The sequence below is a fragment of the Mustela erminea genome, chromosome 14 (genome assembly GCF_009829155.1).
Source record: "Mustela erminea isolate mMusErm1 chromosome 14, mMusErm1.Pri, whole genome shotgun sequence".
In the NCBI taxonomy this organism is placed as follows: domain Eukaryota; kingdom Metazoa; phylum Chordata; class Mammalia; order Carnivora; family Mustelidae; genus Mustela; species Mustela erminea.
In genome coordinates, this window is record NC_045627.1 from 50,673,449 (window position 1) to 50,699,209 (window position 25,761).

The window sequence follows — 25,761 nt, forward strand, 5'->3', positions numbered from 1 at the left end:
AAATTGGAAGGGGAGGTGAATCATGAGAGACTATGGACTCTGAAAAACAATCTGAGGGTTTTGAAGGGGCGGGGGTGGGAGGTTGGGTGAGCCTGGTGGTGGGTATTATGGAGGGCATGTATTGCATGGAGCACTGGGTGTGGTGCATAAACAATGAATTTGGTTACACTGAAAAGAAATAAAAAAAAAAGCATAGAATATTCCTTTCTGGAGAAATATAGGAACTAAAATCTAACCAAGTTGAAATAAAAAAAGCTATTAATGAGGTGCAATAAAAAATGGAGACTCTTGCTGTTGGATAATGAAGCAGAAGAGAGAATTAGTGATATAGAAGATCAAATGATGGAGGATAAAGAAGCCGAGAAGAAGAGAGAAAAACAACTACTGGATCACAAGGGAAGAATTTGAGAGATAAGTGATACCATAAGATGAAACAATATTAGAATAATTGGGACCCCAGAAGAAGAAGAAAGGGAGAGAGGGGCAGAAGGTATATTGGAGCAAATTATAGCACAGAACTACTACTCTTTGGGGAAGGAAACAAACATTAAAATCCAGGAGGCACAGAGAATCCCCCTCAAAATCAATAAAAATAGGTTAATACCCTGTCATCTAATAGTAAAACTTACAAGTCTAGAGACAAAGAGAAAAACTTGAAAGCACCTTGGGAGAAGAGGTCTGTAACCTACAATAGTAGATATATTAGACTGGAAGCAGATCTATCCAAGAGACCTGGCAGGCCAGAAAGGACTGGTGTGATATATTCAGAGCACTAAATAAGAAAAATATGCAGCCAAGAATACTTTATCCAGCTAGGCTGTCTTTGAAAATAGAAGGAGGACTAAAAAGCTTCCAGAACAAACAAAAACTAAAAGAATTTGAGAACACCAAACCAGCCCTACAGGAAATATTGAAAGGGGTCCTCTAGGCAAAGAGATAGTCTAAAAGTAACAGACCAGAAAGGAACAGAGACAATATACAGCAACAGTCACCTTATATGCAACACAATGGCATTAATTTAATATCTTTCAGTAGTTACCCTCAATGTAAATGGGCTAAATACCTAATCAAAAGATACAGGGTATCAGAATGGATTAAAAAACCAAGATGCATCAATATGCAAGAAACTCATTTTGGACCAAAAGACTCCTCTAGATTTAAAGTGAGGGGGTGGAAAACAATTTACCATGCTAACGGACAACAAAAGAAAGCTGGAGTGGCAATCCTTCTATCAGACAAATTAGATTTTAAGCCAAAGACTATAATAAGAGATGAGGAAGGACACTATATTATATTTAAAGGGTCTGTCCAACAAGAAGATCTAACAGTTTTAAATATCTATGCCCCTAACATGGGAGCAGACAACTATATAGACAAATAAATAACAAAATCAAAGAAACACATTGACAATAATACAATGACAGTAGGGGACTTTAACACCCCCCTCACTGAAATGGACAGATCATCTAAGCAAAAGATCAACAAGGAAATAAAGGCCTCAAATGACACACTGGACCAGATGGACATCACAGATTTATTCAGATCATTCCATCCCCAAGCAACAGAATACACATTCTTCTCCAGTGGAACATTCTCCAGAAGAGATCACATCCTGGGTCACAAATCAGGTCTCAGCTAGTACCAAAAGACGGGGATCATTCCCTGCATATTTTCAGACCACAGTGCTTTGGAACTAGAATTCAACCACAAGAGGAAAGTTGGGAGGAACTCAAATACATGGAGGCTAAAGAGCATCCTTCTAAAAAATGAATGGATCACCCAGGAAATTAAGCAAGAATTTTAAAAATTCATGGAAACAAATGAAAATGAAAACAAAAGTGTTCAAAATCTTTGGGATGCAGCAAAGGTCGTCCTGTACAGAGAGTGTATAGCAATACAAGCCTTTCTCAAGAAACAAGAAAGGCCTCAAATACACAACCTAACACCTAATGAAGCTGGAGAAAAAAACAGCAAATAAAGCCTAATCCCAGCAGGAAAAGAGAAATAATAAAGATCAGAGCAGAAATCAATGAAAAAGAAACCAAAAGAACAGTAGAACAGATAAATGAAACTAAGAACTGGTTCTTTGAAAGAATTAATAAGATCGCTAAACACCTAGCCAGGCTTATCAAAAAGAAAAGGATCCAAGTTAATAAAATCATGAATGAGAGAGGAGAGATCACAACCAACACCAAAGAAATACAAACAATTATAAGCACATATTATGAGCAACTATGCACCAGCAAATTTGACAATCTGGAAGAAATGGATGCACTCGTAGAGATGTATAAACTACCAAAACTGCACCAGGAAGAAAGAAAACCTGAACAGACCCATAACCAGTAAGGAGATTGAAGCAGTCACCAAAAATCTCCCAAGAAAGAAGAGCCCAGGGCCAGGCAGCTTTCCCAGGAGAATTCTACCACATTTAAAGAAGAATTAATACCTATTCTCCTGAAATGGTTCCAAAAAACAGAAATGGAAGGAAAACTTCCAAATTCATTTTATGAAGCCAGCATTCCTTTGATCCCCAAACCAGACAAGACCCCATGAAAAAGAAGAATTACAGACCAATATCCCTGATGAACACTGATGAAAAATTCTCATCAAAATACGAGCCAATAGGATCCAACAGTACATTAAAAGGATTATTCACCATGACCAAGTGGGATTTATTCCTGGGCTGCAAGGTTGGTTCAACATGTGCAAATCATCAATGTGATACAATATATTAATAAAAAAAGAAAAAAAACCATATGATATTCTCAATAGATGCTGAAAAAGCATTTGACGCATTACAGGATCCTTTATTGATCAAAACTCTTCAGAGTGTAGGGATAGAGGGACATACCTTAATATCATAAAAGCCATCTATGGAAAGACCACAGGGAATATCATTCTCAATAGGGAAAAGCTGAGAGCTTTTGCTTTAAGGTCAGGAACTATGGCAGGGCTGTCTACTGTCACCACTGCTATTCAACATAGTACCAGAAGTCTTAGCCTTAGCAATCAGACAGCAGTAAGAAATAAAAGGTATCCGAACCGACGTCAAACTCTCGCTCTTTGCTGATGATATGATACTTTATGTGGAAAACCCAAAAGACTCCACTCCAAAACTGCTAGACCTCGGTGGGGGACAAGATGGCGGGGGAGTAGGAGGAGGCACCTTTTCAACTTGTACCCCAAAGTGAGCTGATTACCTACCAAAGAACTCCAATCACCCATGAAATCAGCCTGAGATCAGAATTATACACGTCTGGATCGCTACAGGGGGAGAAGACGCCAGTGGGCAGGTAAAGTGGAGTAGGAACGGTGACTGATATCGGAAGATAAACAAAAGGGGGAGGGAGCCACCAGAGGCAACCCGTTGGAAAGTAATACCCAATACGAGCAAGAGTGCCCTGCGTCTGGGGACCAGCATTAACTTGGAGACTGGTTGAAAGCACTCCAAAAGAGCAAAGGATCTCGGGGGGAAATTGTGGGAATCCGGACGGCTAGGGACAGGGGCTTAAGTCCCCGGTCCCAGGACAGCCTCCCCTGGTGCTGAGGCAGAGAGAGTGTTGCGGAGAAACCAGCTCTTGGTCCCTAAGCCGCCAGTGCGCCGAGAACGTGTGGGGTCTGTTTCCTGTGAGGGGATGGGAGCCACAACGGGCAGCAGAATGCGAGAGCCCTGCTATAGAGCCTGAGATACTCCCCTGAGAGAGGTATAAAAGCCAAGCTGGTGCCCTTTGATACATGCCATTGTTTCAGAGCCTGCATCAAACTCTCCCCCCAGAGAGGTGCGCGAAGGCCCACCCTGTTGCTCTCGGACCTGTGCCCCGTTTTCAGAGCCTGAGACCCGCGCGGGAACCTCAGCCTTTCCTGAAATTGGTGCGCGCAAACTAGGCGCTCTTAGACCCAGAAAGACCAGGCACTCCCAGCCTGGGCCAGCGGGAAAATCTCAGTGTGCGATCACTGCTTGGAACTTCTCTGGCGGTCTGGAGCCGCCCAGACAGCGACCACTACCTTGGCTTTGGGTACAAGCAAAAGATCCTGCGTCCCCAGGGACCTGGATTTGGAACCTGCTCTTCCAGCGGCCAAGGGGGAATTTATTTAGGCTCTGCAGCCAGACTGAGGCTTCTCTCTGAGAGGGAGATCAGGGTGCGGTTTGTTTTCCTCTAAAACTACAAAAACCATCAAAAGCGGTCAAAGTGAGGAAAAAAAAAAAAGTGAACAAACATAAAAACCGCCAGAAAACAAAAGCCTGAAAAAACAAAAAACAAAAAACAGTTTCCTCAGAGCCCACCCCCTTGAGGGGGGCGGGAGGACTTAAGTTAGGGAACATCATTGACTGAAAACCCACGTGGCAGGCCCCTCCCCCAGAAAACAAACCAAGAAAGAAAAAAAAAAAAGAGAAAAAAAAAAGGCTACAAGAGAACAACCACTACTTCATAGGAAAACTTATCGTTTTCATTCATTCCCACTATTCTGGTTCATTTTTTTAATATATATAGGTAATTTCTTTAACCTAATAACCATCACAGCGAGCTGTCCAGTACATCAAATTCCGTAATAACCTTCTAACCTGAACTTTTTGATACATACACCTATGTTTTTCTTTCGCATTTCTATTTTTTGAATTCCTTCTTTTTTTTTTTTAAATTTTAGTTTAGTTTAGTTTAGTCTAGTTTATTCCTTTTCATTTTTATCTTCTAATATTCATATAGAGTTAAACTTCAAAGTAATCCCCTTTCCCCAATCAATACTACCCCTATAGGTAAACTAATTTTTAATCCCCCTTATCTTAGGAAAGTTGAGTCCTTTAAAAAAGATATCAAGATACATCCAGGAAGAATCAAAACAACCTTCCTCGCACACACTGAGAATTTATAACCACTCTCCCATCTTTTTCTTCCACAAGTGTTTCTGTGTTTTTGTGTTTGTCCTGATAGTATATAAATCTTACACTTGGGGTTCTTTTTGACGAGGTTCTTCCTTTATTTGCATATATATATATTTTTCTCTTGTCATATACTTTTATCAGTCTTTTTGTTTGTCTGTTTTTGTCTGTCTACTTCATATATCTTACCTTGGGGCCCATTTGGGCTGAACCTTCTCTTTCATCTTCCCTTTCTTTCCTGTCTCTCTTTCTATCTCTTTTCTTTTTCTTTTCTTTTGTGTCTCATTTGGGTGGGGAATCCTGATTGCTCAGAAGTGTTCCAGGGTGTACCTTGACTGCACCACGGTTAATACATCCAGCTACATCTGTTCAGTCATCTCCCACCAAAATGACTAGGAGGAATGCCCAACAGAAGAAAAACACAGAGGATGGACCTTCTGCAACAGAGCTAATGGATATCAACATAGACAATATGTCAGAAAGAGAATTCAGGCTAACAATTATGCAGGCAATAGCTAGGTTGGAGAAAGCCATGGATGACCAAACAGAATTGATTAGGGCCGAGCTGAAAGCGACCAGACAGGATGTTCACAATGTTAGGGCAGAGCTTAAAGTTACCAGGAAGGAGGTTCACAATGCTCTCAATGAGTTCCAATCTAATCTAAACTCTCTCAAAGCTAGGGTAACTGAGACAGAAGATAGAATTAGTGATCTGGAAGACAAACAGATAGAGAGAAAGGATCAGGAGGATCCTGTTTTGTTCCAGGCTTAGAAACAACAGCTTAGAAACCACGAAAACAGAATCAGGGAAATAAATGATGCCATGAAACGTTCCAATGTCAGAATTATTGGAATCCCTGAAGGGGAGGAGAAAGAAAGAAGTCTAGAAGATATAGTGGAACAAGTCCTTCATGAAAATTTTTCCAATCTCGCGAATGGAACCAGTGTTCATGTACTAGAGGCTGAACGGTCTTCACCAAAGATTATACATTCCAAAAAAACATCACGACACCTGATAGTCAAATTGAGGAATTATAATTGTAGGTATAATCTCTTGAAAGCCGCTAGGGCAAAGAGGCTCCTTACTTACAGAGGAAAGCCCATCAGAATAACGTCAGACCTGTCCACAGAGACCTGGCAAGCCAGAAAAGGCTGGCAAGATATATTCAGGGCACTAAATGAGAAGAACGTGCAGCCAAGAATACTTTATCCAGCAAGACTGACATTCAAAATGGATGGAGAGATAAAGAGTTTCCAAGACCGGCAAGGCTTAAAAGACTATGCAACCACCAAGCCGACACTGCAGGAAATATCAAGGGGGGTTCTATAAAAGAGGGAAAATCCTAAGAATAGCATTGAACAGAAATATAGAGACAACCTACAGAAAGAAAGACTTCAAAGGTAACTCGATGTCAATAAAAACGTCTCTAGCAATAATGACTCTCAATGTGAATGGCCTAAATGCGCCCATAAAATGGCATAGGGTTGCAGATTGGATAAAACGACAGGACCCATCCATATGTTGTCTACAAGAGACCCATTTGAACCTAAAGATACACCCAGACTGAAAATGAAGGGATGGAGAAGCATTTTTCATGCCAATGGGCCTCAAAAGAAGGCTGAGGTAGTGATTCTCATATCAGATAAATTAGATTTTAAACTAAAGACTGTAGTCAGAGATACAGAGGGACACTACATAATCCTTAAAAGGACTATCCACCAAGATGATCTAACAGTTGTAAATATCTATGCCCCCAATATGGGAGCAGCCAATTACATAAGAAAGCTGTTAATCAAGATAAAGAGTCATATTGATATGAATGCACTAATCGTAGGAGATCTTAACATGCCTCTCTCAGAAATAGAGCATCGAAGCAGAAAATCAATAAGGAAACAAGAGCATTGAATGACACATTGGAACAGATGGACCTCATCGATATATACAGAACATTCCACCCTAAAACAGAATACTCATTCTTCTCAAGTGCACATGGAACCTTCTCAAGAATAGACCACATACTGGGTCACAAATCAGGACTCAACCAATACCAAAAGACTGAGATTATTCCCTGCATATTCTCAGATCACAATGCTTTGAAACTGGAGTTTAATCACAAGGAAAAGTTCAGAAGGAACTCAAACACCTGGAAGCTAAAGGCCACCTTGCTTAAGAATGCTTGGATCAACTAGGAGATCAAAGAAGAACTGAAACAACTCATGGAAACCAATGAGAATGAAGACACTTTGGTCCAAAACCCATGGGATACAGCAAAGGCGGTCCTAAGGGGGAAATACATAGCCATCCAAGCCTCCCTCAAAAAAATTGAAAAATCCAGAACACAGCAGCTTTCTCTACACCTTAAAGAACTGGAGAAACAACAACAAATCAAACCAACTCCACACATAAGAAAGGAAATCATCAAGATTAGAGCTGAGATCAATGAGGTAGAAACCAAAGATACAGTAGAACGTATCAATGAAATTAGAAGTTGGTTTTTTGAAAGAATCAATAAGATCGATAAGCCACTGGCCACAGTTATCCAAAAGAAAAGAGAGAAAGCCCAAATTCATAAAATTATGAATGAAAAGGGAGAGATCACAACTAACACCAAGGAAATAGAAACAATCATCAGAAGTTATTATCAACAGTTATATGCCAATAAGCTTAGCCACCTTGATGAAATGGATGCATTCCTGGAAAACTATAAACTCCCAAAATAGAACCAGGAAGAAATCGACAATCTGAATAGACCGATATCTAGTAACGAGATTGAAGCAGTGATCAAAAACCTCCCAAAAAACAAGAGCCCAGGACCTGATGGATTCCCTGGGGAATTCTACCAATCTTTCAAAGAAGAAATAACACCTATTCTCCTGAAGCTGTTTCAAAAAATTGAAGCAGAAGGAAAACTTCCAGACTCTTTCTATGAAGCCAGCATTACCCTGATCCCCAAACCAGGCAAAGACCCTACCAAAAAGGAGAATTTCAGACCAATATCACTGATGAATATGGATGCTAAAATTCTCAACAAGATCCTAGCAAACAGGATCCAACAGCACATTAAAAAGATTATCCACCATGACCAGGTGGGATTCATCCCTGGGCTACAAGGATGGTTCAACATTCGCAAATCAATCAATGTGATAGAACAAATCAATAAGAGAAGAGAGAAGAACCACATGGTCCTCTCAATTGATGCAGAAAAAGCATTTGACAAAATCCAGCATCCGTTCCTGATTAAAACGCTTCAAAGTATAGGGATAGAGGGAACATTCCTGAACTTCATCAAATCTATCTATGAAAGACCCACAGCAAATATCATCCTCAATGGGAAAAAGCTTGCAGCCTTCCCACTGAGATCAGGAACAAGATAAGGATACCCACTTTCACCACTCTTGTTCAACATAGTATTAGAAGTCCTAGCAACAGCAATCAGACAACAAAAAGAAATAAAAAGGTATCCAAATTAGCAATGAAGAAGTCATACTCTCTCTCTTCGCAGATAACATGATTCTTTATATGAAAAACCCAAAAGACTCCACCCCAAACTACTAGAACTCATACAGCAATTCAGCAACGTGGCAGGATACAAAGTCAATGTGCAGAAATCAGTAGCTTTCTTATACACCAACAATGAAAATACAGAAAGGGAAATTAGAGAATCGATTCCATTTACTATAGCACCAAGAACCATGAGATACCTGGGAATAAACCTAACCAAAGAGGTAAAGGATCTGTACTCGAGGATCTGCAGAACTGCAGAACACTCATGAAGGAAATTGAAGAAGACACAAAAAGATGGAAGACCATTCCATGCTCTTGGATAGGAAGAATAAGCATTGTTAAAATGTCTATACTGCCTAGAGCAATCTATACTTTTAATGCCATTCCGATCAAAATTCCACCAGTATTCTTCAAAGAGCTGGAGCAAATAATCCAGAAATTTGTATGGAATCAGAAGAGACCCCGAATCGCTAAGGAAATGTTGAAAAACAAAAATAAAACTGGGGGCATCACATTACCTGATTTCAAGCTTTATTACAAAGCTGTGTTCACCAAGACAACATGGTACTGGCATAAAAACAGACACATAGACCTGTGGAACAGAGTAGATAGCCTAGATATGGACCCTCAACTCTATGGTCAATTAATCTTCGACAAAACAGGAAAAAATATACAGTGGAAAAAAGACAGTCTCTTTAATAAATGGTGCTGGGAAAACTGGACAGCTATATGTAGAAGAATGAAATTTGACCATTCTCTTACACCGTACACAAAGATAAACTCAAAATGGATAAAAGACCTCAATGTGAGAAAGGAATCCATCAGAATCCTAGAGGAGAACATAGGCAGTAATCTCTTCGATATCAGCCATAGCAACTTCTGTCAAGATATGTCTCCAAAGGCAAAGGAAACAAAAGCGAAAATAAACTTTTGGGACTTCATCAAAATCAAAAAGCTTCAATAGTCAAGCAGAGAAGACAACTATCATATGATCTCCCTGATATGAGGAAGTGGTGATGCAACATGGGGGCTTAAGTAGGTAGGAGAAGAATCAATGAAACAAGATGGGATTGGGAGGGAGACAAACCATAAGTGACTCTTAATCTTACAAAACAAACTGAGGGTTGCTGGGGGGAGGAGGGTTGGGAGAAGGGGGGGTGGGGTTATGGACATTGGGGAGGGTATGTGCTTTGGTGAGTGCTGATTCACAGACCTGTACTCCTGGGGATTAAAATACATGTTTATAAAAAATAAAAAATTAAAAAAAAAAGAAATAGAAAAAAAATCAAAAGCTTCTGCACAGCAAAGGAAACAGTCAAAAAAACAAAGAGACAACCCACAGAATGGGAGAAGATATTTGCAAATGACAGTACAGACAAAAGGTTGATATCCAGGATCTATAATGAACTCCTCAAACTCAACACACACAAACAGGCAATCATATAAAAAAATGGGCAGAAGATATGAACAGACACTTCTCCAATGAAGACATACAAATGGCTATCAGACACATGAAAAAATGTTCATCATCACTAGCCCTCAGGGAGATTCAAATTAAAACCACATTGAGATATCACCTTATACCAGTTAGAATGGCCAAAATTAACAAGAGAGGAAACAACATGTGTTGGAGGGGATGTGGAGAAAGGGGAACCCTCTTACACTGTTGGTGGGAATGCAGGCTGGTGCAGCCTCTTTAAAGAACAGTGTGGAGATTCCTCAAGAAATTAAAAATAGAACTTCCCTATGACCCCGCCATTGCACTCCTGTGTATTTACCCCAAAGATACAGGTGTAGTGAAAAGAAGGGCCATCTGTACCTCAATTATTATAGCAGCAATGGCCACGGTCGCCAAACTGTGGAAAGAACCAAGATGCCCTTCAACGGACGAATGGATAAGGAAAATGTGGGCCATATACACTATGGAGTATTATACCTCCATCAGAAAGGATGAATACCCAACTTTTGTAGCAACATGGATGGGACTAGAAGAGATTATGCTGAATGAAATAAGTCAAGCAGAGAGAGTCAATTATCATAAGGTTTCACTTATTTGTGGAGCATAACAAATAGCATGGAGGACATGGGGAGTTAGAGAGGAGAAGGGAGTTGGGGGAAATTGGAAGGGGAGGTGAATCATGAGAGACTATGGACTCTGAAAAACAATCTGAGGGGTCTGAAGTGGCGGGGGTGGTGGGAGGTTGGGGTATCAGGTGGTGGGTATTATAGAGGGCACGGATTGCATGGAGCACTGGGTGTGGTGAAAAAATAATGAATACTGTTATGCTGAAAATAAATAAATTTAATTAAGAAAAAGAAACTGCTAGACCTCATACAGGAATTCATTATAGTGTCAGGATATAAAATCAATGCACAGAAATAATTTGCATTTCAATACACCAATGACAAGACAGAAGAAAGAGCAATTAAGGAGTTGGGTGCATTTGCAATTGCACCCAAAACCATAAGATACATAGGAATAAATCTAACCAAAGAAGAAAAACTTATATACTCAGAAAATTATAAAGTACTCATGAAAGAAATTGAGGAAGACAAGAAGAAATGGAAAAACTTTCCATGCTCATGGATTGGTAGAAAAATTTTGTGAAAATGTCTATGCTACCAAGAGCAATCTACACATTTAATGCAATCCGTATCAAAATACCATTAGGTTTTTTTCAAAGAAATGGAACAAATAAATCTAAAATTTGTATGGAATCAGAAAAGACCCTAAATAGTCAGAGGAATGTTGAAAAAGAAAAAAGAAAAAGTTGGCGGCATCACAATTCCAGACTTTAAGCACTGCTACAAAGCTGTAATAATCAAGACAGTATGGCAGTGGCTGAAAAACAGGCATACAGATCAATGGAACAGAATAGAGAGTCCAGAAGTGGATCCACAACTCTATGGGCAACGAATCTTCGACAAAGCAGGAAAAAATGTCCAGTGAAAAAACAGACAGTTTCTTCAACAAATGTTGTTGGGAAAATTGGAAAGCCACATGCAGAAGAATGAAACTGAACCATTTCCTTACACCACATACAAAAATAGACTCAAAATGGATGAAAGACCTCAATGTGAGAAAGGAATCCATCAAAATCCTTGAGAACACAGTCAGCATCCTTCCTTACCTCAGCCACAGCAACTTCTTCCTGGAAACACCGTCAAAGACAAGGGAAGCAAGGACAAAGATGAACTTTTGGGAATTCATCAAGATCAAAAGCTTTTGCACAGAAAAGTAAACTCTGTTGCACAGAGTCAACAAAACTAAAGGTCAACCAACAAAATGGGAGAAGATATTTGTAAATGACATATCAGATAAAGGGCTAGTATCTAAAATATTTAAAGAACATACCAAATTCAACACCCAAAGAACAAAGAATCCAATCAAGAAAGGTACAGAAGACATGCAGAGACATTTCTGCAAAAAAGACATTCAAATGGCCAACAGACACATGAGAAAGTGCTCTACATCACTCAGGATCAGGGAAATCAAAACCAAAACCACACAGTGAGATACCACCTCATCAGAATGCCTAAAATTAAAAAGTCAGGAATTGACAGGTGTTGACGAGGATGCAGAAAAAGGGGAACCCTCCTACGCTGTTGGTGGAAATGCAAGGTGGTGCAGACACTCTGGAATACAGTATGGAAGTTTCTCAAAAAGTTGAAAATAGAGGTACTCTATGACCCAGCAATTACACTACTGGGTATTTACCCTAAAGATATAAATGCAGTGATCTGAAGGGGCACGTATACCCGAATGTTTAGAGTGTCAATGTCTACAATAGCCAAACTATGGAAAGAGCTTAGATGTTCATCAACAGATGAATGGATAAAGAAGATGTGGTACCTATATACAATGGAATACTATGCAGTCATCAAAAACCATGAAATCTTGCCATTTGCAACAACGTGAATGGAACTAGAGGGTATTATGCTAAGCGAAACGAGTCGATCAAAGTAAGACAATTATCATATGATCTCACTGATATGAGGAATTTGAGAAAAAATACAGAGAATCCTAGGGGAAGGGAGGGTAAAATGAAACAAGATGGAACCAGAGAGGTAGACAAACCATAAGAGATTCTTAATCTCAGGAAACAAGCTAAGGGTTGCCAGAGGGATAGGTGTGGGAGGGATGGGATGGTTGTGTGATGGATATTGGGGAGGGTATGTGCTATGGTGAGTGCTGTCAATTGTGTATGAATGATGAATCCCAGACCTGTACCACTGAAACAAATAATACATTATAAGTTAATAAAAAAAACCCTCACATTGAGATACCATCTTACATAAGTTAGAATGGCAAAAATTGACAAAGCAAGAAGCAACAAGTGTTAGAGAGGTTGTGGAAAAAGGGGAACCCTCTTACACTGTTGTGGGAATGCAAGTTGGTACTGCCACTTTGGAAAACAGTATGGATCTTCCTCAAAAAATTAAAATAGTGCTACCCTATGACTCAGCAATTACACTACTGGGTATTTACCCCAAAGATACAGATGTAGTGAAAAGAAAGGACCCCTGCACCCCACTGTTCATAGTGGCAATGTCCACAATAGCCACAGTATGGAAAGAGCTGAGATGCCATTCAACAGATGAATGGATAGAGAAGATGTGGTACCTATACACAATGGAATATTGCTCAGCCATCAGAAGGGATGAATACCAACTTTTGCATCAACATGGATGGGACTGGAGGAGATTATGCTAAGTGAAATAAGTCAAGCAGAGAAAGTCAATTATCATATGGTTTCACTTATTTGTGGAACATAAGGAATGGCATGGAGAACATTAGAAGGAAGGAAAAAATAAAGCGTGGGAAATGGAGGGGGAGACAAACCTCAAGACACTATGGACTCTGAGAAACAAAACTGAGGATTTTAGAAGAGAGGGGGTGGGGGATGGGTGAACCTGGTGATGGGTATTTAAGGAGAGCATAGATTGCATGGAGCACTGGGTGTTATTCACAATCAATCAATTAGGGAACACTACATCAAAAACTAATGATGTACTGTATGGTGATTATCATAACATAAAAAATACAAACTGCTAAAATGCATACTGCTAAAGGGATCTTGTGCCTAAACTCAGGCATAGTCTCCTTAATCATTCCAGGGATACAAAAATATCTTAATGTTTTCTCCATACATGTTAGTGACTCTAGGGTCTGTGCAAAGGTCTGTAATGTAAACTTTAAGAAGAAAATACAGAGAAAAAGCCTTATGAAGTTGGATTTGATAATGGTGTTTTGGATATCACACCCAAAACACAAGCAATAAAAGAAAAATAGATAAACCAAATATCAAAATTAAAAACTTTTGTACAAAGGATAGCATAAAAAATGAAATGATAACCTAATGAATGAGAGAGAACACTGGCAAATCATATATTTGAAAAGGAATTGCTATCTAGAGCATATAAGAATTCCTACAACTCTCTTACACTTTTGGTGGGAATGCAAGTTGGTGCAGCCTCTTTGGAGAACAGTGTGGAGATTCCTCAAGAAATTAAAAATAGAACTTCCCTATGACCCTTCCATTGCACTACTGGGTATTTACCCTAAAGATACAGATGCAGTGAAAAGAAGGGCCACCTGTACCCCAATGTTTATAGCAGCAATGGCCACGGTCACCAAACTGTGGAAAGAACCAAGATGCCCTTCAACAGACGAATGGATAAGGAAGATGTGGTCCATCTACACTATGGAGTATTATGCCTCCATCAGAAAGGACGAATAGCCAACTTTTGTAGCAACATGGACGGGACTGGAAGAGATTATGCTGAGTGAAATAAGTCAAGCAGAGAGAGTCAATTATCATATGGTTTCACTTATTTGTGGAGCGTAACTAATAGCATGGAGGACATGGGGAGATAGAGAGGAGAAGGGAGTTGGGGGAAATTGGAAGGGGAGGTGAATCATGAGAGACTATGGACTCTGAAAAACAATATGAGGGTTTTGAAGGAGCGGGGGGTGGGAGGTCGGGGTACCAGGTGGTGGGTATTATAGAGGGCAGGGATTGCATGGAGCACTGGGTATGGTGCAAAAATAATGAATACTGTTATGCTGAAAATAAAAAATAAATTAAAAAAAATTCTTACAACTCAACAATAAAAACAAAACAACTCAAAAATGGGCAAAGGAGTTCAATAGGCATTTTTCTAAAGAAAATGTACAAACAGAAGATGGTGAAGGACATCCTAAGTTTGTCTGGTTCCTCAAATACACCTAGATAGTTGTCTAATCATTCTAAACACATGAGAAGTCAATTGACAATCTGAGAAAAGAAATGCTGCAAGTCTACAGGTAGAAAAGTGACCATCTTTTGAAAGTTAGGAAGTTAGATGAATCCAGGGAGAAATAGCTGAGGATACTGCATAGGTAGGAGCATGCTTCTGGAGCAGTAGAGTGTAAAATCAGAACTTCTTGCAGTGTATTACATTGGGGGATGTCCCTGGCTTAAAGGTATTCAGGGGGCAAAGTGGAGTGGTATTCCAGATGGGACAGTGTGATTGTAGGATCCCCACGGTCACAAGAACAGGTATGCCCAAATGTGGCAGAGTTCCCAGGCATCAGAGCAAGGAAGCTGGGTGAGAACAACAAGTCTAGGTACCAGTTTTCTGCTCAGCCATGCCTTAAACTGTGAACCATTGCAGAGTTGTGTGACTGCTTTCCTGGGAGGGTCCAGCAAAAGGCAATAGTGAGGCAAGACCTTCTCTCATCACTTGGAGAAAAATAGCTTGTATCTGAACTGCAGGAGTCAGAAAAATTTGGAGTTTTGAAACTCGGGCATGCATCTGAGATAAAAATGCTGAGTCATAGTCTGGGTGAACCCAGATTAGCAATGAAAACCAGGGAGACAAGAGTCATTGACTACTTTTCTGTGAGGGCTCAATGAAGAGTTGGGGGAGTGAGTTTTTAGCTCCAGGACTAGAGAGCAGGGCCCCATCAGCACTGAAAGCCTTCAAGCAGGAAAACAGTGCCACAGAGTGGAGTCCAGAGCTGCTTACGCCAAGCCCTAACTCCCTTCACACTGGAGGTACATTTCCACCAGGGCGAATGCCACTGAGAGTCAGTGCAACAGGCCTCCCCTCTAGAAGACCAACACAAACAATTATCTCACACCAAGTTTACAGATCATAGAAGGCTGCAAAACTTCAGCACTTGGGGGAAAACAGTATACAGCATTCTTTATTCTTTAGGCTTTCAGTATTATTTTTTTCCAGTTATTTTCTTATTTTTTCAATTCTTTTAAATTTTGTGTTTATATGTACACATTATATACATATTTATTTTTTCCCATCATTGTATTTCACTTTATATTAAAAGTCTTTTTTTCTTATTTTTGGGTCTAGTTTTAAAAATTTTTATTATGTTTCCTATTTTTAAATTTTTATATTTATTTTTTAAATTTAAATTCAGTTAACCAAGGTATAGTACATCATTGGTTTTGATATAATATTCAAATGTTCATCAGTTCACTATAACACCCTGTGCTCATCACATCATATGCCCTCCTTAATGCCCATCACTCAGTTACCCCATCCCCCACCCACCTCCCTTTCTGCAACTCTCAGTTTGTTTCCTGGAGTCAAGTGTCTCATATAGTTTTTATCCCTCTCTGATTTCTTCCCATTCAGTTCCCCCCCATACCCCTATTGTCCTCTGCACTACTCCTTACGTTCCACATATGAGTAAAAGCATATAATTGTGTTTCTCTTATTGACTTATTTCACTTAGCATAGTACTGTTCAGTTCCATCCAAGTTGATGTAAGTGGATCTTGTTTCCTTTAACAAGCAGACTAAAACATACCCAGGATCTGGTTCGTTTTGTTTTGTTTTATTTATTTTGTTTTTGTCTTTGTTTGCTTTGTCTTTTTTTATTGTTATTATTGTTTTTTTCTCCTCCTCTCTTTTCTTTTCTGGACAAAATGACAAGATGGAGAAATTCACCCCAAAAGAAAGAAAAGCAGGTAGTACTCCCTGCCAGGGATTTAATCAATACAGATATAAGTAAGATGTCTGAATTAGAACTTTAAAATGATTCTAGATATTAGATAGGCTTGAAAAAAGCATGGAAGACACTAAGGAATTCCTTACCTAGAAATAAATGAAATAAAATCTGGTCAGTCCAAAATTAAAAATTCTATAACTGTGATGCAGTCCAAAGTGGAGGACATAAAAATGAAGATGAATGAGCAGAAGAAAGAGTCAGTGCTATAGCAGATTTATATCTGTAAAATATAAAATATTTTCATGATGGAAAATAATGAAGCTGAAAAGAAGAGAGAAAAAAAAAACCTATTAGATCACAAAGAGAGACTTATTTCCATAAAGCAAAATAATAGCTGTATAATAGGGGTCCCAGAAGATGAAGAGAGGGAGAAAGGGGCAGAAGGTTTATTTGAACAAATTATAGTTGAGAACTTCTCTAATCTGGGGGAAGGAAACAGGCATTCAGCTCCAGGAGGCACAGAGAACCCCTTTCAAACTCAATAAAAATAGGTCAACACCCCGACATATAATAGTGAAGCTTACAAATTTCAAAGATAAAGAGAAAATCTCAAAGCAGCTGGGTACAAGAGGCCCTGAATCTACAAGGGCAGACACATAAGGTTGGTAGCAGACCTGCCCACAAAGACCCGGCAGGCCAGAAAGGACTGGCATGATATATTCAACATGCTAAACTGGAAAGTATGCAGCCAAGAATACTTTATCCAGCAAGGCTGTGATTAAGGATAGTTGGAGAGGTAAAGAGTTTCCAGGAGAAACAAAAACTAAAGGACTATGTGATCACTAAACCAGCCCTGCAACAAATATTAAAGGGATCCTGTGAGCTCAAAAGTAACAGAGAGAGAGAGAGAGAAGGCATACCCCAAAGTAGTAAAGACCAGAAAGGAACAGAGACAATTAACAGGAACAGCAATTTTACAGGTAATACAATGGCACTAAATTAATATCTTTCAATAATCACTCTGAATGTAAATGGGCTAAATGTTCCAATCAAAAGATATAGGATATCAGATTGGATTAAAAAAAAGACACATTGATGTGCTGCTTATAAGAGACTCATTTTAGACCCAGAGACACCTCCAGACTGAAAGTGAGGGGGTGGAGAACAATTTACCATGCTAATGGACATCAAAAGAAAGCTGAGGTAGCCATCCATATTATCAGACAAACTAGATTTTAAAGCGAAGACTGTAATAAGAGATGAAGAAAGATACTATATCATAATAAAGGGGTTTATCCAAGATCTAACAGTTGTAAATATTTATGCCTCTAACTTGGGAGAAGCCAAATATACAAACCAATTAATAACAAAATTAAAGAAACTAATTGATAATAATATAATAATATTAGAGGACTTTAATATCCCACCCATGAAAATGGCAAATCATGGAAGCAGAACAGTAACAAGGAAACAAGTGTTTTGGATGACACACTAGACTAATTGGACTTCACAGATATATTTAGAGCATTTCATCCAAAAGCAGCAGAATACACATTCTTCTTGAGTGTATATGGGGCATTCTCCAGAATAGATCACATACTAAGTCACAAATCAGATCTCAGTCAGTACCAAAAGACTGGGATCACTCCCTGCATATTTTCAAACCACAATGCTATAAAACTTGAAGTCAACCACATGAAAAAATTTGGAATGACCACAAATATGTGGAGGTTAAAGAACATTCTACTGTAGAATGAATGGGTCAACCAAGAAATTAAAGAAGAATTAAAAAATATTTTTTTATTATTAAAGCAAATGAAAATGAAAACACAACAGTTAAATTCCTTTGGGATGCAGCAAAGGTGGTCCTGAGGGAAGTATATAGCAACACAGTGAGAGAAGTCTCAAACACAAGACCCAACCTTACACCCAGGAGCTGGAAAAAGATGAGAAAATAGAGCCTAAATCAGAAATAATAAAGATTAGAGCAGAAATCAATGATACAGAAATACATAAAAAAGAACAGATCAATGAAACTAGGCTGGTTCTTTGAAAGAATTAGCAAGATTGATAGACCCCTAGCTGGACTTATCAAAAAGAAAAGGACCAACATAAATAAAATCATGAATGGGGGGCCTGGGTGGCTCAGTGCGTTAACGCCTCTGCCTTTGGCTCAGGTCATGTTCCCAGGGTCCTGGGATCGAGCCCCACATCAGGGTCTCTGCTCAGCAGGGAGCCTGCTTCCTCCTCTCTCTCTCTCTGCCTGCCTCTCTGCCTACCTGTGATCTCTGTCAAATAAATAAATAAATAAATAAAATCTTTAAAAATATAAAATCATAAATGAAAGAGGAAGGATCACAACCAACACTGAAGAAATACAAACAATTATAAGAGAATATTATGAGCATTTATATGCCAACAAATGAAGAAATAGATAAATTCCTAGAAACATATAAACTACCAAAGCTGAAACAGGAAGAAGTAGAATACCTGAACAGATCCAAAAGCAGCAAAGAAATTGAATCAGTAATCAAAAATCTCCCAACAAACAAGAGTCTTCCTAACCCCAACCCTAATGCCTAAGAGAGAAATCATCACCTCCCTGGGCTGGGCCAAATATCATTGAGGCAAGACCTGCTCAGAGCAATTCAGAAGTCCCTTCACTAGACAGTGAGGAGGAACTTATTCCAGTGGACAGAGCGGCTCCCAGATCTGCTGGTTTTGTTTAGAAGCCGGTGGCTGGCCACACACTTGCCCCCCCTCCCAACCCCCAGGTCATCAGCTTCCACAAAGAATAAGAGTAACCAGAGGCAGTACAGCCTGGCATGCTGTAATCAGGGTACACAGGAAGCCAGAGTCCTGTCATCCCTACCAGCCTGGGAGCTACTTCATCCAACTTCCAGATCCCACCCCCTTTCCAGGAGATAGCAAGTGCAAATATCTTCCCTACTCTACATCCCAGAGTGGTTTTGAGGATGAAGTGTAAGTGGGAGGGTTTTGGAAATCAAAATGTGCTTTAATATTATTATTCTCATACCATTGATAGTATTGACCCAGTAAAGTTCATTCTCAATCCAACACGCCAGTTAGAAACGAATATCCACCCAGGATGAATATCCACCCCCTTTCCTTCTCTGAGGGCCACAGGGTGCCCAATGCACAACCCAGCTTCCCAGGACAACAGCTGGCCAGACCTAGCTGTTCTGGAAGTGCACTAAATCCAGAACATGGTCTCCAAGGGGTTGAAGAAGGAAGCAAAAGTCTGGGAAGGAAAGCAAAGGATTTTCTAAGCAGTGACAGTCTGAGAATGCCCACCAGAAGCAACAGGGCAATCTCTCTGGTGCCCAGTAAAAATAGAATCCATGTGGGTGAAAAGCAACACAAGCAAAAAACCATACAGACAGAAACTGAAACCCAGCGAGCTTCTAACTAGAAAGAGCTTCTAGCAATCACCTGCCCCTCCAGCTGTTTAAGGGACATGCAGGGCACAGATCCTGGCCCTGTCAGAGGAGGGACTGAGAGCCACCCCAAAACCCTATTGTGGCCTTTTCTCCTTTCCAAAAGGAAAAGTCCCAGAGAACAAATTCTTGGGGGCATTCCTTCTGTCTCAAGAACGAGTCTGCAGAGATTTCTTGAGGGAAAGAATCCCCTTTCCCTCCCCTCACGGAAGCTGGCATCCCCTTTGGTCCCCTCTTGCCCATATTAGCCTCAGGGATCGCTCTGCCTTTGGGGCGTTGGGTAGGGCAGGAGCGCCACTCACTTGTCCAAGATGAAGTAAAGATCAAAATTACTCTGGCATTTTTTGGACTCGTCTATCCGGATCTCCGGTAAATAGCGGCTCGGACCGCTGTTGGGTTGGAGGACTTTCCCATGTGGGCGGGGGTTGTGGTGTTGGCTTTTCCTGCTCTGACCGGGTTCATTCATGTCTCTGGAGGCCTTGATCGTGTGCAGGAAGCTTCCGGCTCTCAGCAGCGGAGGCGGCAATACCAGCAGCAGGAAGAGTGCAGGGCCTTGCAAACCCAGGCTGCGGCTCCCCATTTTCTGGGTCGCTCTCGCGATGTTGCTGGATTCTGGCCACTTCAGGTCGCCTCAGGCTGCTGTCTCGGTGGACTCCTCCTGTGCCAAGGAGGACTCTGCCTCTCCAGCCCTTTCCCAAGACCCACTTCAAGCCTCCACCTGCTACCTGCCCTTTGGGCGGAAGAGGTAAGTGGCTGGCTCTGGGGCGATGGCCCCACTACCTGCGCTTTCCTTCCTCCGTGCCCCCAGGGCAGAAGGCCTTGTTATGATGGGCAGGAGGGTTGGCATGGTGACTTTATGACCTGCCGCTCTGCTCAGTGTCCTGCCTTCTGACAACCCCAGGCAAGAGTCCTGGGATTTTTGGGTGGGGGCGGGGAGTGGGGTGGGATAAGATGAGGCCGCCATTTGTCTCTTATCCTAAACCTTCCAGGTGGGCATTAAAATCCTCAAGATCCTGCTTTTTTATAACTCAAAGGTGGCAGCTGAGGTGGCTTAGATGGGGACATCCCTGTGGGTGAAGAGGTCCAGGAGCTGGGAGACTAGAGTACAGTAATCATCATTGATGTGAACACTGAAGCCACCCATGGACATGGAAGGATCTAGAAGGTCTAGAAGGTGAAAGCATTCCAAAGTCCTTTGTGAATGAGGGACATTCCAGTTATCTACTGCTGTGTAACAAACCACCTGCAAATTAATGACATAAAACAAGAACCATTTCCTATGTGCACAGTGTCTGTGGATCAGAAATGCAAAGAGAGCTGAGTGGAGATGGCTTGTCTCTGCTTCATGGAAAAACATGGAAAACCCATTTGCTCTTTCATATAAATTTTAGAAACACTATATAAATCTCATATAAATTTTAGATCTTCTTCTTACCTCTTGCTTTTCATTTAGATCATAGGCTTATGATTCTTCTAAATTGATTCTAGATAACTTTACACACTGTAGCCTCTGAGAACAGTAGGAGCTAATAATTGCCATGAGCAATACTTTCAAAATATCCAGTTTTGAATTTAGATTGGCCATTGGCCATTTGTTTTAGTTGCCTGATCTTATGAAAAGTCTCCCCAAATTTTTAATACTTGATTACAGTAACACTGTAGTTAATTAATTTAATTAATGAATTAAATTAATTAATTGATCATTAATGTATAGATACTCTTTGGTCTGATTTGAATCTGCCATCTGGACTCCCAGTATCAGTGAACCTGGCAATGTCTCCATTTATTTATATCTTTTCCAGTGCCTTGGATATAAATTTCCCTATGAAGACCCTGTCTTTTTTTGTCAAGTGCCTTCCCTAAATATCTTATATTTTTGCTCTTAATGTAAATGACATTTTAAAAATAAAGCTTTTAAACTTTTATTGGTGTTGTGAGGAGATGTATTATTGATTATTCATATAATTTGCTAAGCTCCCTAATTCTAACATATGTCTGTAGAGCAGTTTTGGTTTCCATAAAAAACAGAAACCAAAGAAATTACTCTGGCTGGTTCTCTAATGCCATGTTGTCTGGAACCTGTGATGGAGGCATTCTTGACTTTTACAAGAATACTTTTAACATATCAACGTGAAAAATCCCATTTATGCTTAGCGAAGTAAGTCAATCAGAGAAAGACAACTATCATATGATCTCCTTGATATGAAGTGGAGAGGCAACATGGGAGGTTTGGGGGGTAGGAAAAGAATAACGAAACAAGATGGGATCAGGAGGGAGACAAACCATAAAAGACTCTTAATCTCACAAAACAAACTGAGGGTTGCCAGGGGGAGGGGGCTAGGGAAAGGCTGGTGGGGTTATGGACATTGGGGAAGGTATGTGCTTGGTGAGTGCTGTGAAATGTGTAAACCTGGCGATTCACAGAACTGTACTCCTGGGGCTAATAATACATTATATGTTAATAAAAAATTTAAAAATTTAATAAAAAAATTAAAAAAGAAAAAAATACTATTTATGAAAGACTTTTGGTGGAAATTATTTATCAGATTAGGCAGTTTCCATATTCTGCTTGGTTTGTTACAAATTATGCATAAATGATTAATTTTTCCTAAGAAGAATTAAATTCTTTTTCTGCATATTTCGTGATGCATATATATTTTTCACCAGTAATCTATTCATATGATTAATTTCACCAATGCATGTTAAAACTAATTTTAACATTTTACAAACAAAACCTAACATAGCCATGGTAATTTTTTAAAACACTGTTTGATTGAGTTTATTATTAGTTTATAATTTTTAAATTTTTTACCTATACGCATGAGAAAAATCAGTTTATATTTCTTATTTTTGTCCTGTCCTTATCTGGTTTGGATATTATGTAATGCTAACTTAGTAAAATGCATTTGGAAGTGTTTTTACTTTCTTTTCTCTTGGAAAGACTTCAAATATGATCACCATAATCAACTCCTTGAACATTTGGTAGTATATCATCTGTGCCTGTTTTCTTCATGGGAAGTTGATAAACTACTCATATAATTTATTTAACATATACTGAATATTATTACTAAATTCTGTCCCTGTAGTTAGAGATACAGTCTTTAAGAAGGTGATGAGGTTTAAAGGAGATAATTAAGTGTGGGCCCTTAATCCCATAGGACAGGTGTCCTCATAAGAAAAGAAATGCCAGAGCTCTCTTCCCACGCACACACCAAGAAAGTAGCCAGCTGTAATTTGGGAAGAGAATCCACATCAGAAGTCAACCCTGCTATCACTTTGATCTTGGACTTCCAGTAGTGTCTAGACTATGAGAAAATAAATTTCTGTTGTTTAAGCCATCTAGCCTGTGGTACGTAGTTTCGGTAGGCAAAACAGACCAACACATTGCATTATTTAGTACTTCCATTTATTTTACAAGTCATTTTAGGTATCACATTTTCCAGGAATTTGGACATCTCTTTGCATATATTGGTATAAAGTTGTTCAGAAATATTTGATTTTTATATTTATGCTCTATCTGTAGTAATGGCTTCCTTATAATTCCTACCCTAACTTAATTATGTCTTTTCTTACTCTATGCATTCACAACAGGGAGGATATTGCCCCCATGGTGAGGAAAATTAGTTGACTCTTAATCTTACTTTTTAAAAGTATGAAAAACAATACATCAAGAGATACAGAATATGCCTGTGGCACTCCATAATTATTATTATTGTTGTTGTTAGTTTTACCTCCTTTTATCTCATCCAATTTATGTTTAAAAAGTCATTTTGTAGAATTTCCCACATCTTAGATTTGGTTGATTCTTTCCTAATCATCTTACTAACCTTTATTCTATCATCAAATTTCCTGTAAGCCAGTATTTAGGAGCTAGAAGCTTGGTGAATCTCAGGTTCATTTTTGTTATGATATTGTTCTTCCTACATTATATCAGGAGACACATGTTGTTTGATAGTTGCACTTTTAGTGATGCTGTGATTGGTCAAATGGATTGGATTTGTGAGCCTGTTACCACCATTAAGTCCTCCAACAACATTTTATCTCATGGTTAAATCCCTTGACAACATTTTATCTGACGGTTAGAATGACTGTAGATAGATGTCTAAATCTTCAATAAGAGTTGCAAAATGGTGATTTCAAATTTTATTATAATGCATTTATTAGCTGAGATTCTCTTTTCCCCAGTTTTATTTAGATATGATTGACATATAGCATTGTATAGGTTTAAAGTTTACAGTATAACAATTTGACATATAATTGTGAAATAATTAGCAAAATAAATTTAGTTAACACCCATCATTTCATATAGATACAGAAAAAAAAAAGAAAAAAGAAAAAAATTTCCTGTGATGAGAATTCTTAGAATCTACTCTTTGAACAACTTTCAAATATCCTGTAAAGCACTGTTGTTCTTTACACCCGTATTACTTATTTATCTTATAATTGGAGTTTGAACATTTTGACCAACTTTATCCAGTTCCTCCTCCCATCTCTGCCTCTGGTAATCACAAATACGATCTCTTTTTCTATGTTTAAATTTTTTAAAAAATTTCACATGTAAGTGAGATCATACAGATTTTTCCTTCTTTTTCTGATTTATTTCACTTAAAATAATGCTCTCAAGTTTCATCTATGCTGTTGCAAATGGCAAGATTTCCTTTTTTAATGGTTGAAATATATATACATAATGGCTGAAATATATCTACAAATATATATTTATCTATATCTATATCTATATCTATATCTATATCTATATCTATATATCTATCACACAATCGCTTGATGACCTCCTAGGTTGCTTGCATGTCTTGCTTATTGCATATAATGGAGCAATAAACATGGGGGTACAAATCTCTTTGACTTAGTATTGTTGTTTCCCTCACGTATTTTCCCAGAGGCGGGATTGCTGGATCATATAGTTGTTCTGTTTTTAAATTTTTGAGGAAATTTCATACTGTTTTACATTTTGACTATACAAATTTACAGTCCTGCCAATAGTGCACAAGGGTCCCCCATTTCCCACATCTTCACCAGAATTTGTTATCTCTTATTTTTTTGATAATAGCTGTTCTAACAAGCATGAGGTGAAACATCATTGTGATATTTTCTTTTTTAAAATTTTCTTTTCAGTATTCCAGAATTCATTGTTTATTCACCACATGCAGTGCTCCATGCAATACACGCCCTCCACAATATCCACCACCAGGCCCACCCAACACCCCCCACCTTCCCCTCCAAAACCCTCAGTTTGTTTCTCAGAGTCCACAGTCTCTCACGGTTCATCTCCTCCTCCAATTTCCCCCAACTCACTTCTCTCCAACTCCCCACCTCCTCCGTGTTATTCTTTATGTTCCACAATTAAGTGAAACCATATGATAATTGACTCTCTCTGCTTGGCTTATTTCACTCAGCATAATCTCCTCCAGTCCTGCCCATGCTGATACAAAAGTTGGGTATTCATCCTTTCTGATGGAAGCATAATACTCCATTGTATATATGGACCATATTTTCTTTATCCATTCATCCGTTGAAGGGCATCTTGGTTCTTTCCACAGTTTGGTGACTGTGGCCATTGTTTCTATGAACACTGGGGTACAGATGGCCCTTCTTTTCACTACATCTGTATCTTTGGGGCAAGTACCCAGTAGTGAAATTGCAGGGTCATAGGGAAGCTCTATTTTTAATTTCTTAAGGAATCTCCACACTGTTTTCCAAAGTGGCTGCACCAACTTGCATTCCCACCAAGAGTGTAAGAGGGTTCCCCTTTCTCCACATCCTCTCCAACACACGTTGTTTACTGTCCTGTTAATTTTGGCCATTCTAACTGGTGTAAGATGGTATCTCAATGTGGGGTTTTTAAAAATATTTTTTAAAAAATTTAAATAAACATATAATGTATTATTAGCCCCAGGGGTACAGGTCTGTGAATCACCAGGTTTACACACTTCATAGCACTCACCATT

General features: G+C 39.3%; 1 protein-coding gene across 1 annotated transcript in view; it reads right to left on the reverse strand.

The window, feature by feature from the left end:
* Positions 1–20,641, reverse strand: part of ANTXRL (ANTXR like) — a 60,205-nt gene extending 39,564 nt beyond the window's left edge. Inside the window, exon 1 of the mRNA XM_032313695.1 lies at positions 20,101–20,641. Within this exon, the coding sequence (XP_032169586.1) occupies positions 20,101–20,378 (278 nt within the window). The 5' untranslated portion in view covers positions 20,379–20,641. The remainder of the gene's footprint in view (positions 1–20,100) is intronic.
* Between the last annotated feature and the right edge of the window lie 5,120 nt (positions 20,642–25,761).